This window comes from Sciurus vulgaris, assembly GCF_902686455.1.
Source record: "Sciurus vulgaris genome assembly, chromosome: 2".
Classification (NCBI taxonomy): Eukaryota; Metazoa; Chordata; class Mammalia; order Rodentia; family Sciuridae; genus Sciurus; species Sciurus vulgaris.
In genome coordinates, this window is record NC_136462.1 from 145,324,517 (window position 1) to 145,342,425 (window position 17,909).

Genomic DNA, 17,909 nt, shown 5'->3' on the forward strand with positions numbered 1-17,909 from the left:
TCTTAAGAAAATAATCTTTAGATCTAATTGTATAATTTTTTTAATATATCCTAACTCTGAACACAATGTTTTCTTTAATTGGGATGTATACTTATACTTTTTTATCTATCTACTTACCTACCTACCTATCAGATTAGGTTGCTGTTCTATTTCTTATAATGATCAGAGTTTTTGTTTGTTTTCTGCATCAAACTAATATTTTAGGAAAAATTATAAAGATTTTCCTCATGTACATATGGTTTGCATTCATTGCTTCCCCTTCTGAGTTTGTCTTCCTGAAACCTTCACATAAAAGGGAAGTTTGGGGGGAACAAATATTTTTTCCTCAAAATCTGTACATCTTGCTTCAATGTTTTTAGTATTTAGTACTGCGAGCAAATCTTAGACCACTTTCCATATCTTTTCATTAGTTGGATCTCCTGTATTTGGTGAGCTGGTGGACCTGTAGACTCGGTTATTTTTTGGAATGCAGGTTAGCAGTGTCTTTCTTTTTCTAATCCTTCCTCTTCTTCTCCTTTCCTTGGCTTCTGTTATGATAACCGAACTATCCATTCTGAATTTCAATATTGGGGGCATATCGCTTTTTCTTAATCTGTCCTAAAATTCTTATTTCTATATTTAGCTCATCATTTCAATCTCTCTTTCCCCTCAAGAAGGAAAATGTCTTGAAGTGGTCGTCTATGTAATGAATTATGTTTTTTGCATCAGTCTGTTAATGCTCTCCATTTCGGCTTTTAATTTAGAAATTGTATTTTCCATCTCATATGCAATCTTTTCTAATCTCTTACTGTTTCCTTTTCATGTTTTGATGGTACTTTAATCAGCACAACATTCTCTTGTGTCTTTTTGAGAATATAAATTTCTGGCAGTAAATTTATTTCATAGAAAGACATTGGTTTGGGACCTTCAGAATGTCCTTGTTTTAACTGAGATATTTCTCTGTAGGTATAATATTTTCCATCTAAATATTTCTACAGAAGGTATTCAACCAGGCCCAGTGTCATAGAAAGACTTTGCTGTAGGTTTTGGGGTTACTGATACTAAGTCTCATCTGCTTATAACCTGGGTTTTATGGGAAAAGCAGAGGACCATACAAGATTTGAGGGTTGATTAGAAACACTTATACAAAGCCAAGGCCTTCAGAGATGACAAGAGCAATCAATTAATTGGGGAAACTGTAATCTAAGAGACAAACTAGGATAACTGACAATTTTAGCGATGGTTTTAGGTAGATCAGAAGATTATAACAATGTCTTCATTCATAATTCTTAAGGATAGCCCTACTTCAAGCAGTTTTGGAATCACAATTCAAAAGTAAAGTGTAGCTCAGAAGATCTAAAGTTAGAACTTTAGTGATCCCGTACTGACGGTGTCCTTAAGTACATAGGGAAGGAAGACAGAGTTCTAATGGGAAGAAGGGCAATAAAACCAATCAACAAAGATTTTTTTCAAAATTAAAAAAAAATATGAAGTTGGAAATTTTTCTAATACTTAAAATATTTTATTTTAGAATTGTTATACAAGAAAATGCTTATTCCTTTTATCATTGTGCATACAAGTATGTACATGAACTGAGGGGATTTTTAAAATTTTTAATGCCAAAAAATTTGACTTACTATATGACAAATAACAATGTGCAAATTCAACTTCATGTGAGCCACATATTTACTTGTTTTACAATAATCCACAAATATACATCACTTTACATTCCAACTCTCATATTTCAAGAGAAACATGTATACATACATACAAGTATCAGACACATGCATGAAAATACACACATAAGCCAAGAAGTATATCTCAGATCATGTATTTTTCTCAATGAATTTTGAATTTAAAAAATTGTAAAATATTTTGGCAAAGAAGCCTATTTTAATGAATTATGTGCAGAAAACTGCACAGAAAGAAATAATTAGGTGGAATAATATAAAATAATTGTTTTAAAGTGATTTAGAAAGTCTTTGAGATGGATGAACTAATGAACAGATTCAATACAGTTGGAGAAAGAATTATTAAAAAGGAACATTAATATGAACAATTATTTAGAATTTTTATAGTGAATAAAAATAGAAATTATGAAAGTAAGGTCAAGAGATGGAGGATGAAATGAAAATAGGTAAGTTTAACAGTAGCTTATCTTTGATTTCCTTGTCAGAGATAAGGGGAGATGTGCTATTTGAAAGAAGAATGAATGGCATTTTTCTAGAGTTGCTGAAAGGTACTAATGATAGTGGCAATAATTTCCAAGTAAAAGAAATGAAAATAATTGTTGAGAATATCAAAGATACAGAGAAGATTTACACATAGTGAAAGGGAGCTTTACCATTCATTTATGAGTTTACTATAGCTTTAAATCATTTTTTCAAGTAGCAGTAATTTTGTAAAGATTTTGTTGTGTGGATGTCCCTCTGAGAGGATAGTGGAGCCCTTTCTGCTCCAAGTACTTCTATTTTCCATGCAAACTATAGCAATAAAGTTTGAAAGTGTTTGGGGGCTGGGGCAGCCACCTCCACTTTCACTGTTAACTCTTCACCATAAATATCATCATTACATGATTTGTAACTTGCTTTATTTTAAACTGTCATTAAATCATAAGCATTTCCCACATTGCTTAATGGTTGTTATAATTATCATTTTAATGACTTCATTATATTCTATCAAATTTATTCCATTATTATTTCCTTAGTCATTCCTCCTTTATTAGACATTTAGGGTTTCATTTCCCTCAATTTTTGATTATTGCGTATAACACTGATATATAATTTACATTTTTATGCATATAACTTCACTTTTATTTTCAATCAGTTGATTAGGAATTGTTCCCTGAAGAGACATTACCATGTCATATGTTATTGAACATTCTCCCAAAAGGTATGAATCAATTTAGCCTTCCATTGGGCATTTTGATATTTGCCAGCTCTTGGCATAAAAGAAGGTCAGCACTAAGTATTACAAATTTGAAAATATGTTTACCAATTTTCTGGGTATAAAAGACATTTTTATTTAAGTAATGTAATTGAACAGTTTCCCACATTTGTTTAATTTATTAATTACTTTTTCTCTTGTGCACACCAATTATCAGTGCTTTGGCTTTTTAAACTTATCTTGTTTTTGATCCTATGATTGTCTTACCAGTATGTAACAGATATTCTTCTTTTGGGTGAATTATCAAGAAAACCTTTTTAAAAAAATATAATAAAGATAATGGAGGGTCATTCCAGCAGATATGGTTTTCTGCTGCTATACAGAGTAGTTCATGTTTTCTAGCAACATTGGTATGAGAATACTGACATGGCAGACCCTGTCTGCTCACTTGACACTCATCTCTAACCACTTTTCTCTTACCTTCCCCTTTTTAAGAGGCCGAACAAATTAAAATGTTCTGTTACTAGACTGTCATAAAGCTGGAGGTGGCTCTACTACACAGTTCTGGGCAATCAAATGTTAGGCAAAAATTGGTGCCTTCTCCATTTCCCCGCACTTCTCTTTCTCCTTTGAAATTTATTTTTATTTATTTATTTTTATTGGTCATGTGTTGACTGGAGCTACAGCAATCATCTTTCAATTATGATAAGAAAAAATGAGAATGGCAGATAGCCTGTCACTGGTTTTAAGTTGCTAAAATAATGCCATGAAACTTCTACCACACCCCAAATGCATTAGGTGCCCAAAGTGAAACCCTATCACTACAGTAACACTTTTGCACATATGACGTGTGAAAGAGTAGAGTTGGATCTCTATTTTATTAATGCTTATTTTCAAACTAATCCAAAGACATCTTTCTTTACAAACTTGCTACCATGAGCCTATGATGGTTGATCATTGTAGAGTTCAAACTTTCTAAATGTTACTTACCTGTTTTCCCAGATCATAATGAAATACAGTGCTGAGTATTATGGAACAAAATTTATATATATATATATATTTATATATATATATAATTATATATATAATTAAATATATATATATATGTATATTTAAATACTCACAGTATTTGACAATGGGAGAACATAATATAAAGATACTGGGTATTTTCTATCCAGAGAAGTCAAGTTCCACTTGACAAATGCAACATGCATCTGAGAGACTATCCATACACACTTTTCCATATTCACTCATATTCACTCAGGTATGTCCATTACTTATACATTTATTATATATGGAGAATATGCCATATGACAGGTATGTGCTCCATGACAGGGAAGATAAAGTTAAATAAGAAATAAGTACTGCTCAGTCTTTGCTTTTAAGGATTTTGCTTCCAAACCAGTTTGGAATGAGAGGAAGTAAGTCATATAAACAAATATTTTTTAGTGTTTTGAGCTTGAAGTGGTGCTGTATTTTATCAAATGCTTTTTCTGCATCTATTGAAATAATCATGTGATTCTTGACTTTAATTCTATTGATATGATGAATTACATTTTTTGATTTCCTGATGTTGAACCAACCTTGCATCCCTGGGATGAAACCCACTTGAACATGGTGCACTATCTTTTTAATATATTTTTGTATGCGATTTGCTAAAATTTTGTTGAGAATTTTTGCGCTGATGTTCCTTAAGGATATTGGTCTGAAATTTTCTTTCCTCGATGTGTCTCTGTCTGGTTTAGGTATCAGGGTGATATTGGCTTCATAGAATGAGTTTGGGAGGGTTCCCTCCTCTTCTATTTCATGAAATACTTTGAGAAGTATTGGAATGAGCTCTTCTTTAATGGTTTTGTAGAACTTGGCTGAGAACCCATCTGGTCCCAGACTTTTCTTTGTTGGTACGCTTTTGATGATTTCTTCTATTTCTTTACTTGAAATTGGTCTATTTAAATTGTGTATGTCCTCCTCGTTCAGTTTAGGCAATTCATATGTCTCTAGAAACCTGTTGATGTCTTCGAAATTTTCTATTTTGTTGGAATATAGATTTTCAAAATAGCTTCTAATTTATTTTGTATTTCAATTGTGTCTGTTGTGATATTTCCTTGTTCATTCCGAATTTGAGTGATTTGGGTTTTAGTGTGGCTGAAGGTTTATCAATTTTGTTTATTTTTTCGAAGAACCAACTATTTATTTTGTCAATTTTTTGTATTGTTTCTTTTGTTTCAATTTCGTTGATTTCAGCTCTGAGTTTAACTATTTCCTGTCTTCTACAACACTAGAAAAAATAGGGATAGTGGGAACATTCCTTAACATTGTAAAGGCCATCTATGCTAAGCCCATGGCTAATATCATTCTAAATGGTGAAAAACTGAAAGCATTCCCCCTAAAAACTGGAACAAGGCAGGGATGCCCTCTTTTACCACTTCTATTCAATATCGTCCTTGAAACTCTAGCCAGAGTAATTAGACAGACCAAAGAAACTAAAGGGATATGAATAGGAAAAGAAGAACTCAAAGTATCCCTATTTGCTGATGATATGATTATATACTTAGAGAAACCAGGAAATTCCACCAGAAAACTTTTAGAACTCATAAGTGAATTCAGTAAAGTAGCGGGATATAAGATCAATGCACATAAGTCTAATGCATTTTTATACATAAGTGATGAATCTTCAGAAAGAGAAATTAGGAAAACTACCCCATACACAATAGCCTTGAAAAAAAATAAAGTACTTGGGTATCAATCTCACAAAAGAGATGAAAGACCTCTACAATGAGAACTACAGAATACTAAAGAAAGAAATTAAAGAAAGCCTTAGAAGATGGAAAGATCTCCCATGTTCTTGGATAGGCAGAATTAATATTGTCAAAATGAACATACTACCAAAAGTGCTATACAGATTCAATGCAATTCCAATTAAAATCCCAATGATGTACCTTACAGAAATAGAGCAAGCAATTATGAAATTCAGCTGGAAGAGTAAGAAACCCAGAATAGCTAAAGCAATCCTTAGCAGAAAGAGTGAAGCAGGGGGTATCGCAATATCAGATCTTCAACTCTACTACAAAGCAATAGTAACAAAAATGGCATGGTATTGGTACCATAATAGAAAGGTAGATCAGTGGTACAGAAGAGAGGACACGGACACAAACCCAAATAAATACAATTTTCTCATAGTAGACAAAGGAGCCAAAAATATGCAATGGAGAAAAGATATCCTCTTCAACAAATGGGAGAATTGGAAATCCATATGCAACAGAATGAAACTAAACCCTTATCTCTCACCATGCACGAAACTAAACTCAAAATGGATTAAGGACCTCGGAAACAGACCGGAGACCCTGCAGATTATAGAAGGAAAAGTAGGTGCAGATCTTCAACATGTCGGCTTAGGACCAGACTTCCTCAACAGGACTCCCATAGCACAAGAAATAAAAACAAGAATCAATAACTGGGATAGATTCAAACTAAAAAGCTTTCTCTCAGCAAAGGAAACTATAAGCAATGCGAAGAAAGAGCCTACAGAGTGGGAGAAAATCTTTGCCACTCATACGTCAGATAGAGCACTAATCTCCAGAATCTAAAGAACTCAAAAAACTCTACACCAAGAATGCAAATAATCCAGTCGACAAATGGGCTAAGGAAATGAATAGACACTTCACAGAAGAAGATCTACAAGCAATCAACAAACATATGGAAAAATGTTCAACATCTCTAGTAATAAGAGAAATGCAAATCAAAACCACCCTAAGATTCCATCTCATCCCAATTAGAATGGTGATTATCAAGAATACAAACAACAACAGGTGTTGGTGAGGATGTGGGGAGAAAGGTACACTCATACATTGCTGGTGGGGTTGCAAATTAGCGCAGCCACTCTGGAAAGCAGTGTGGAGATTCCTTAGAAATCTTGGAATGGACCCACCATTTGACCCAGCTATCCCACTCCTTGGCCTATACCCAAAGGACTTAAAATCACCATACTACAGAGATACAGCCACATCAATGTTCATAGCTGCTCAATTCACAATAGCCAGACTGTGGAACCAACCTAGATATCCTTCAGTTGATGAATGGATGAAGAAACTGTGGTATATATATATAATGGAATATTACTCAGCCATAAAGAATGATAAAATTATGGCATTTGCAGGCAAATGGATGAAATTGGAGAATAGCCTGCTAAGTGAGATAAGCCAATCTCAAAAAACCAAAGGACAAATAATATCACTAATAAGTAGATGATGACACATAGTGGGGGGTGGGAGGGGTTAGTATTAGGGTTAGATTTAGGGTTAGGGAGGGGGCCAAGAATGGAGGAAGGAAGGACTGTATGGAGGGAAAAGAGGGGTGGGAGGGGTAGGGGGAAAGGAAAAAATAACGGAATGAATCAAACAACATTACCCTATGTAAATTTATGATTACACAAATGGTATGCCTTTATGCCATGTACAAACAGAGAAACAACATGTATCCCATTTGTTTACAATAAAAAATAAATAAAAAAACACACAAAAAAATAAATAAATATTTTTTTATACTGTATTAGAGAAGGGATAATTGAGTGTTAAGGAGAAATTAATAGTAGGGGGCAAAGTAAAATCAGGGACTTGGGCATGTCCTAACAGTCAATAAAGTGATTCAAGTTCCTTTGATTGAGGCTTTCTGGACTAGTCATTTTATACCAAGTATTGCCTGAAATAAGTACGGCAACCTCTGGGATATGAAAATATGTTTACATTATAAAAATGGTATCAATGTAGCTATTATTGCACTGAATATGCTCTGGCATGAAGCAATTGCCCTTAACCTGTCAGTATGGTGCATGTTATGGGATTTATTCTACCTAGAACTTGTCCTTTTGACCTCTACAGAGTAGCTACTATCTGCTCTGCTAGACTCTGGGGTTGCACACGTGCGTATGGGGTGTGATATGCACCTGAGGGGCTGGTGTCTTTCTCTCATTCTCCTTGTTTACCACCTTTTAAATCAGCAAGCTGGTGGCCAGTGAACAGGAGAGAGTGACCCTAGCTTTCTTCCTGCCAACCAGCCAGACTTGCTGGAACCAGGGAGAGGATCCTAAACAGGGTGGGCCAAGAACCTCTAAGACTTTAGAGCCTTAGAGATTCTGGAGGTTTTCTCTCTTTAAAAAGTGATTTTTCTATGGCTTACAGAAAAAAAAAAAAATCAATTTGTTCAACATCTGTCTTTCCCCTTGTACTGCTGCTGTTTACAGAGGAACAGACTACTGTTAACTCTGAAGTAAGTATCCTTTCTTCAGGAAACACCTGTCAAAGCATGCAGCAAATCAAATTTTCCAATACCTGAAATAAAGTTCACTTCCCTTTATGCTTTTACCTAGAATTCTTTGGTGAATCTTGTGATTTTCTGATTTGGCATTGTGATATTTCTTAGTATGATCATGATCAAACTGTTAAAATTCTTACTACCCATCTCTGTCTTCTATACCAATATCATCGGAGTGTGAAAACCTATTTTTATTTTATTTATTTATTTTTTAAACATTACCTTTTTAAAACTTTTTTAAATGTTATTGTACTTTTTATCTTTATCTGATTTATTTTTTCTTATGTGGTGCTGAGGATTGAACCCAGTGCCTCACAGATGCTAGCCAAGAGTTCTACCAGTGAGCTACATGATTGATACAAAATAACTACACATTTGTGGGATATAGTGTGGTATTTTAAAACATGTATATACTGGGTCATGGCAGAGTAATTTTATCCATCATATGATACATCTGTCATTTATTTGTGCTAGAAAGAATAAAAGTCATTTTCTCTTAGCTATTTTTAAAATGTATAATAAACTACTAACTATATTATTAAAATATAGCTTATTATATAGCATGTAATAATATATTAAGTAATAATTCACTATTTATTTTTTACTTAGATAAAATGTAATTTGTAAACATGAAGACCTCAGGGCATCTGACTTCTGTCACATTAAACACCTTCATGAGGAAAAAGGAAAGAGCAATTAAGCTAACACTGATCAATATTATGGGTGTTTTGAAACATTCCTTATCAGCAGATACTTCAATGACTGGAGGGGAACACTGTAATTCCATTATACAGATGAAGAAATCAAGGCTAAAAGAGTTCAGTAAGCTCAAGATCACACAACTGGAAAATAGTGACACCATGATTTGAACCTAATTCTGATCTAATTTTGAAAGCTGTACACTTCTACTTCACCTCCTGCTCTGTGTACAGCATTTCTGTTGAGTTGTCATGTCAGAGTTCACATACTAACCACTATTACTTACTAGATGCTCCATCATGGATAAGTGATATGGTTTTATGTGTCTGCATCTGCTTCTCTATGAAATAGTAAAAATGATAAATTCTACTTCATAAGACTTTGGTAAGCTATAACTGATTCAATGTATATAAAATAGTTCATTAAAGTACCTGGCATATATTAGGTGATCAATACAATTTTGTTAGTTGTTGTTATTGCCTATTATTTGTTACTTCATGGATCAAGCCCTAGAGTGTGCATGTCTTGGCTTTGCTTTCATGAGTTATCTCAGTACAGTTGAAAAGTCAGTTTTAAATATGTATTTTTTTCACTTTTAGTATTTATGTATGAAGGATTCCTCTCACTCTTCTCTACTGGTTGACCAATTTAGGGGAAATATAGAGTACCTCTTAGTAAGATTGTATCTTTGTTTCAGCAGTGAAACCCTTCAGATAGAAACATTGCTGCTTTGATTGCAATGGTGGGGGAATAGCTTATTACTGATACTGCAACTGTTCCTCTGCCCTCCATGGTCACCTACCAACTTGGTATTTGTTAAGGTTTGGATGTGAGGTGTTCCCCAAAAGTTCATGAGTGAGACAATGCAAGAAGGTTCAGAGAAGAAATGATTGGGTTATGAGAGCCTTAAACCAATCATTGAATTAATCACCTGAAGGGATTAATTGAATGGTAATCAAAGGTAGGTGGGGTGTGGCTGGAGGAGACTGGGCATTGGGGATGTGGCATTGGGGTACATATTTGTGTTTGGTGAGTGGAGTTTCTCTCTCTGCTTACTAATCATCATGTGAGCTGCTTCCCTCTGCCATACTCTTGATCCCTGAGGAATGAAGTCAGTGATCTATGGATTGAGACCTCTGAAACCATGAGCTGCAAAATAAACTTTTCCTCCTCTACAATTGTGCTGGTGGTTCTTTTATTCACAGAAGCAAAACAGCTAACTAAAGCAATATTGTTTCTGGGGAACCCTGGATGTCCACATAACAGGCTGAGAATCCACGGAGTGCTCAATAAAACACATTGGACAGTGACTGACACATACCATTAACTCAATTTCTGTGATAGGCATGTGTCTAGGAGTCCTCCCTCCCATTCTCAAATGTCACCACTCAGTTCCCATTATATAGTGACAGTTGACTCCTTTGTTTAACTGGCAGGGTCTCCAGTTTGGCACCAGTGAACTGGAGGAGATGGGAGCCATGTTCTGCTTGGGCCTCCTTATCTTGGAACTCAAATCCATAAGCTGTAGCCATCAGCTCCTGAATCAAGCTGCAACTCTGCTGAATGCAGAAGATGCTCTGGACTACCACCTCCAGCGGTAAGACGCTCACAATGGCAAAAACAACTTTTAGACTTTTATATTCCTTTACAGAATATCTTGGTAATGCAGGTCAAATTCATCCAGGGTGTCTTTGACAGAAAAATGGAAGAGCTGCTGAATGAAGGTAGGTTCTGTTAAGTTGTATAGAAAGTCAGACCCAGGATATCCTTGTTTCCTCCTAAAGGCCAGGAAGAGGATGTTGCTCACTTGTATACATACACACAAATATAAACCTTCATGTGTTTATAAATATACATTAATGCATATTGGTTATGATAAAGAAGATGCAAGGTGACACAGTACAAATCTACAGACACTTCTATTTGCCAGCTCTGTGTTCCTATGTATATAGCATTTTTGAGCCATTACTCAGTTTTAAAAACTGGTACTCTCACTGCCAGTATCTAGGCACTTGAGGACAAGACACATCTAATATTCCCATTCTCCAATGGTTATGCAATGTCCCAGGGAACCACCTGAAGATGATTAAGCACTGGTTCAGAGAATCTGGCTCGTGTATCAGGAAAAGGCCTGATCTTTGAGAACTATGAAGGTCATTAATAAGCCAAGTGAAGAAGAATTATTACCAGAATGAGATCTTTTGATGCTCTTTTCCATAGACAAATATTTTAGATCTGATCAAAACAAATTCCAGGATGAGAAGGAAAGAAATAATAGCCCACCAGAGAGGAGAGAGGAGTCAGAGAAGACTGAGTCATTACCTGCTCTTTGAGTGACAGGATGGGAGGGTAATTGTGTCTCTTGGTAATGGAGAAGGCAGCTCACCATGCATGTGATGTCCAAAGGCAGAGAAAAACCATTAAGACTGGGGCCATTTTGTTCACAGCTCATTTTCATTATTTTTCCTCCTGCCAATGTTAGACTGCTCTTCCAGTGTGACTTCTCACCAAATGACCAGTCAAGCCTAGAAAGATCTAGCAGTCTACATTAATTCTGCTTTGGAGGTCCCTGGCTTCCCTGAGACTTAATTACCTAAATGCAGTAATTAACTTGCTCGTCACACTGGGCTATAGATCATAGACTATGGAGATTTAAATAAATCCAGACCTCCTTCCTCCCAAGAGATGATATCACTGATGGCTTTTGTTTTGACATCATAACCACTTCCATCCGCCCCTGCTCTCTTCAGCACCCCTCAGCATTTTAAGGTTCTGTGTGTTTGGCTTCCTCATGGTGTTTTTAGACTCTCCCTCTGACAGCAAGTGTTTTCACCTGCCAGGATATATTTTTTGACTTGTCTTTCATCTTTTCCTTGGCTGGGCTATCTTGGGTGCAGGCACATCTGAATTTTCTTACTTTTTCCCCACTCTCCTCTGCTGCTCATTGAGGGAAGATTGAGCAGAACTGGCATTGCTTGCTTTCCCTGAATTGATTGTGCCTGTCTTTTTGATCCAATGCAATAAGGATTAGTTGCCTGTAAACTGGAACAAGAAGAAATCTATCAAAGAAATGCCTTTTCTAATTCAAGTCAAAAGAATTTGGTGTTAGGCTTCAAAATACAATGGTAACCATGTGGGTTATCATAAGAGGTAGGCTCACCTGTCTCTCCACCCCAACATCTCACATGACTTACTATTAGTTTTTCAGGTAACTTGTCCAAAGACACTGAGGTTAGAGGTCTCTCCTGACTTCTGACTCTTCTTCAACTGATTCAGCAAATTAAGGGCAGGAAAAAATGTAATAAATAAAATTTGGAGGGCATGGAGCTTGGTAGAGGGCAAAAAGAAAAATATTTCATCCAGATTTGCATCGTAATGTATTTTCCTATTCATTCTTAAGCAGTTGGCCAAAGCCAAGTTTGGTTCTTTCTCAGAGAGCCTGAAGACCATATGATTAAGAGGAAAATCATGCTGAATATTTCTTGACCCCAAAATATTCCAGTCATTAAATTTATACTCATTAAGGGATGACAGAGGGGAAAGGAATAAAATTAAATCAATTGGTTTGAAACAAGCAGCAGGCTGTTGGAATACTATTTGATTAGTGAATAGGGTTAAATCCAGAAATAGAAAAATCAACAGATCAAATCCCAGGAACCCTCCTTAGCAGCAGGGTTCTTACTATAGTACAAAAAATGTGACTAATGTTTGTCAACAAATCGCTTTATATGTCTTAAAGTGGTTTCCACTACCTCCTAGTCATCTACCTCTTCCTTGGGTATAAGTTTTCTACTATCCTTCAAAAAGGGTCTTTTTTGTTCTACAGAAGGAATTACTAGGGGAATAGATCTTCTCCAAAGGTCTGCCTTGAAGAAATGCGAGGATGTGGTATTTGAGTCTCCTGAGCTCACAGACAGTGTTAACCCCGAGCGTGACCTGCTGGGAAGACAAAAACGGGGCTGTGCACAGAGGACATCATGTTTTTTGACAATAGGTTTCATGCCTCATTTAACATAAAAACAATTAGAGTGTAGTCAACATCCACAGAGCAACTTACCATTTTTCATTAGCAGAAGAAAAGCAGAAATGGTGGACATTTGCCCAGTGACATGAAGTACTTGTACTCTTTGCTTTGGGTTTTCTTTCCCTGGCTGCTTCTTCCCAGTTGCTCATTTAAGAAATACTTGTAGATTTTTTTTTAGGCATCTTCTTTCCTTTCCTTGTTCTTCCTCCTTCCTCTCAATCTTATCCCTGGAAATAACTGCGTATGCACTGTGGGAATGCTAAGCTGCTTCTTTGGAGGTGCCGTTTATCCATTGTGACAGGTCTTTTGCAAAGTCATTTAACAGTTTTGCAGAGTCAGCCACTGTTCATCTCGATTTGTATCCCTCCATTGCCTCTTGCTCTTCTCAGCTGAGCAACCCTATCTCCATTTGTCCCTCCATTAATAACGAGAGAAAGCTCAGAGTTTCAGCACAGGGCCTCAGCAATAGCTAGATATCTCACATAGTCTCCGGAATGACAGATCTGATACTTTAGCTGGCTCTCTTAGCGTCCACATAGAATAAGGTTGCTTGGTTTTCTTTTTACTTTGATGGAACCACAGCTAAAAAACAAAATTCTATATAGACCGTAGAAAAATTAATCATACTTTTAGTAATTAAAAAGATGCTTGATGTTTATTTTAAAAGTAGTTTTATTCTTCTAAATGAGAAAATATAATTTAGAAAACACACACACACACCTACCCCTATTTTTAATGATCCATATGAACCTATCAAGATTTATAAATATATTTACAGTATGTATCCTATCAAGATTTATAAATATATTTACATAGTGTAATATCTTTTACAGTTTTTATAATTGAATAACTTCATATTAATTATAAATAAATACATGTTATTAGTGATTAGCAATATCAATTTATGATATAAAATATACATGTGTATGTATCCGGGTATATTTTCCTATTTTATATTCTGTTCCACTTGTCTGTCTGACAGGAGCATTTGGCTTTTAATATTTTCATTTTGTAATTTTTACATATGATATCAAGCACCACCTCATTTGTATTTGTTTCAGAATGTGCTTTGCTATGTTCCCTTCTTTATTTTTACTCAGAAATTCTATAACGAGTTGCTAACTGCCAAAACCTGAAGCACTGGGATTTTAACTTGAATTGCATTAGAATGATAGATTTTTTTGGACTATTGACTGTTTACCTACTCTGCTTCTCAAATATGGTATTTTTCTCCACTTTTCAGACTTTCAATGTTCACTAATAAAATATTGTAGGGATTCTCTTTGTAACCTTTTCATGGAATTCCTTAATAAATCATCATAAGTTTTAACTTTAATATTTTTAACTTTCTTATTCCTTGGAAAAGTTTCTTTTTCTAAGTTTCTAGTTTTCTAAGTTGCTGCTTAGATATATAGAAAATATTCTGGATTATTTTATATTTTTAACTTCACTGAACTCTCACTGTGCCTAAATTTTTTTCCATGATTTTTCTCTTTATTTTTAGATACACAATAGTATAATTTATCAATTTTGACTGTTAACTTTTCACACTTCTTTTTTTATCTTGTGAACTTCATGACCTTGGCTAGAATTTTGAAAACAATGTTTATGGGTGATGTCAATTTTTACCAAGAACCTAATTTCTAAATGAGAAGGACTCTCAAGCATTTAAATGAAATGGCTGAAAAAAAAAAAAAAAAAAAAAAAAAAAGAAATGGCTGTTGGTTGGACATTCAAGTTCCATATCTCCTTTACCTATTATTATTTTTCTTAGCTTTATATTAACAAAATCAGAATTGGATGATGAGTTTTATCAAAGAAATTTTGCTATCAAGATAATGAACATTTCTTTAAGTTAATAAATTCTTAAATTATGTTAATAAATTTTCTGATATTCTGCCATCCTTGAATTTCTAAGGAAAAGGTATTTGGTGTGACCTAAAATATTTTTTAACAGAGCTTAATACTCTTTAATGTGAATTGAGGAGTTTTGTGCCTTATTATTATCTGGATATAAGGTGTCCCCCAAAGCTCACTTGTAAGACAATGCAAGAATGTTAGAGTTGGAATGATCAGATTATGAGAGTTACTAAACTAATTGGTGGATTAATCCACTGATATGGATTAACTGGTTGGTGACTTGTAGGCATGTAAGTTGTGGTTGGAGGAAATAAGTCACTGGGAGTGTGCCTTTGGAGTTTATAGTTTGGCCTGGTGTACAGAGCGTGCTCTCTCTCTCTCTCTCTCTCTCTCTCTCTCTCTCTCTCTCTCTCTCTCTCTCTCTCTCTCTCTCTCTCTCTCTCTCTGCTACTGGTTGCCATTTCCTGAATTACTTTTCTTAGCCACATCCTTCTGCCTAATGTTCTCCCTTACCTCAGACCCAGATCTTTGGAACCTGTCTGAAACTATGAGCCAAAATAAACTTTTCCTCTTCTACATTGTTCTTGTCAGGTCTTTTGGTCACAGTAATGAAAAAGCTAATTCAAACATTAGTATTTACTAATGGGTAAAGTCTGTGCTTTTGATCTTTATGGTCTAGTGATCTGGAATGCTTTAACTGTGTTAGGATTTATCTGTCTTTTAAATGTGCACACATTGTAAAATCATGTGTTCCATTTATTTGAAACAAAATATCATTTTTACACTTTTTACTTTTCATGTAAGAATTATCTATGGCATTTAGATTGTTTTATAATCATATTCAGATCATTTTAAATCTCAGTTTATGTTTAATTGCTCATCTCTGGGTGTTATATTCAATCATCTCTTCAGTCTTGTTTCTCAGTTTTGATTATTCTCACAATTTGCAAGAGAATGCCTTATAAAAGCTTTCTATTTTATAAAGTAAATCAATGGTATATTTTTTCACACATCTATATATATGCAAAGCATCATTCTCTTTCCTATTCATAGGAATTCCACTTCTTCCTAAGTTTCCAAGGGAAACACATTAGAAAAGTGTTGACATAACTATATGTACTCTGATACTTTATCTTAGAGTAGGCAGTCTATTCTTTCCTCTTTTGTATGTACCCTGTTTTTTGGTTTTAATAGTTGTAGCAATTTCTTTTTTATTAACACATTTTTTTCCTACAACATGAACTAATTTCCTTCCTTCCTTCCTTCCTTCCTTCCTTCCTTCCTTCCTTCCTTCCTTCCTTCCTTCCTTCCATGGTTTAGGTCTTTTTAATTGATTGTGAATTCAAATACCCCATCCTTTCAGGACATGTTTCAATTGTAAGTTAACAATGATTCCATCCCACCTGTTCATTTTCCTTCCCCTGAAGTGCTTACTATCTGCCTTCTAACCTCAGTATGTATCTTCTTTTCTCCTTTCATATTTTTTACCTGTTTTCCCCAATTCATTTAAAACTGGAAGTTTATCTACAGCTTGTCCTTACAAATTCAATTAGGTGCATGATGGAGTCTCCTCTTTCCTGATAATGTGTTTTAGTTTTAGTGATTTTGCACGTAAGTTTCTTGGTACCCATTTCCTCATTTCTTACCCATTTCCTGTTTGTCCATGTTTGTGATGTAGCCATTTCTTTCCATAGGAATCTATTATCTGTTCAGTTATTGTTTTCTAGATTCCAGTTTTCTTGAATTTTCCTGATGGTTTAGAACAGGCCTCCTGGTACAGGTAATGTGTCCTGGCAGAGTGCAGGCTTCCCCAGCTCTGGGTTGTTAAAACTCTTTCCCCCTCATTCTCTTCCAACTTCTTTTTTATCATTTTTTTTCTGTTGATCTTTGACTTATGAGAATTCTACTGAGCTTGTAATTGCTCAATGACCAAAAGTATAGATTTTAAAAATCTTTTTTTTAATCCTAGCTGAATGTATATAGTTTCTCTTGTTTTCATAGGAGTAAACTCATTTAGGTGGTGTTTTTCTTCAAGAATTCATGGTATTTTGGCTTTTTTTCTGAGAGAACAGAGTTGGGATGATTGCATTGGGGAGGTTAAGGAGAAAGAACACAAACAAATGAATGAAGGTCGAAATGATGTATTCATGTCTATGGTCCTTGGCAATATGGGATTAAAGAGACAGGTTCCCTGAAAGGTACCATTATATTACAACCAAGGATGGACACTCAGTGGGTCTTTGAGCTTCAAATTAATACTATTTCTTATCAATTTCAAATCAATCTAAATTACCTGGCATTTCTGATGATCTCTCTCTTTGTCTTCTGTTACACTAATTGTATTCACATTTTAAAAATGGCATTATTGTGTAATATCTCAGAGTATTTTTAGTTTCATACTATAGTTACAAGCCAAGAAATGCTATCTGGAGGGAAATGTTTGAATGAAACCCAACCCAGAGACATTTAGAAATTGTGACTGTCACAAGATGCCTTAAAACTTATGACTCCCTAACTGGTCAAGAAAAATGAATGGATTAGCCAGGAAGACATACTAATCTTAGACTGGGGGCATGGTAGGGGAGCAGTTCTATTAGCAGTTAAAAGCTAATAGAACTAATAGTTAATAGTTAAAGCTAATAGTTAAAAATCAAACATTTTGCTACAATTTTATGCTGATTGTTCTAAATAAATAAATAAAATAATGAAAACCCAATATTAGTATGTCTATGAGGAAAGTGATTTAATAACATCACACAGCTATCTGTAAATTGGTTTACTTTCCTCTGGAGAGCAATTTGGCAATTTGCAAGAAGATCCATAAAAACTTTTCATTTGATCCTCCATTTCCAGCTTACAGAATAACTCTCAAGAAAATAAACAAAACTGAAAACAATATTTAATATGTAGGTACTTATAGAAATGTTACTCATATTTCCAAATAATTTTAAATAACCTAAATTCCTAGTAGCAGAAAAAGAAAAATAAAGGAACAATGTTGATTAATTTTATAGAATATAATAAAACTATGAATAAATGAGTGCATCAAAGTATATATGAAGTAATAATATTCAACATTTATTAGGGCCTTACCATGAACTATATGCTGTGCTAAGCATTTTATAAATATCACCTCACTTAATCATATAAT

General features: G+C 34.7%; 1 protein-coding gene across 2 annotated transcripts in view; it reads left to right on the plus strand.

The window, feature by feature from the left end:
- The window catches only part of AGBL1 (AGBL carboxypeptidase 1), a gene marked incomplete at its 5' end in the record, with an annotated part of 817,668 nt that overhangs the window by 564,512 nt on the left and 235,247 nt on the right, over window positions 1-17,909 (plus strand). For both annotated transcript variants that reach the window (XM_079127372.1, XM_079127371.1), the window contains one exon: window positions 10,311-10,471. In XM_079127372.1, the coding sequence (XP_078983498.1) occupies window positions 10,311-10,471 (161 nt within the window). The remainder of the gene's footprint in view (window positions 1-10,310; window positions 10,472-17,909) is intronic.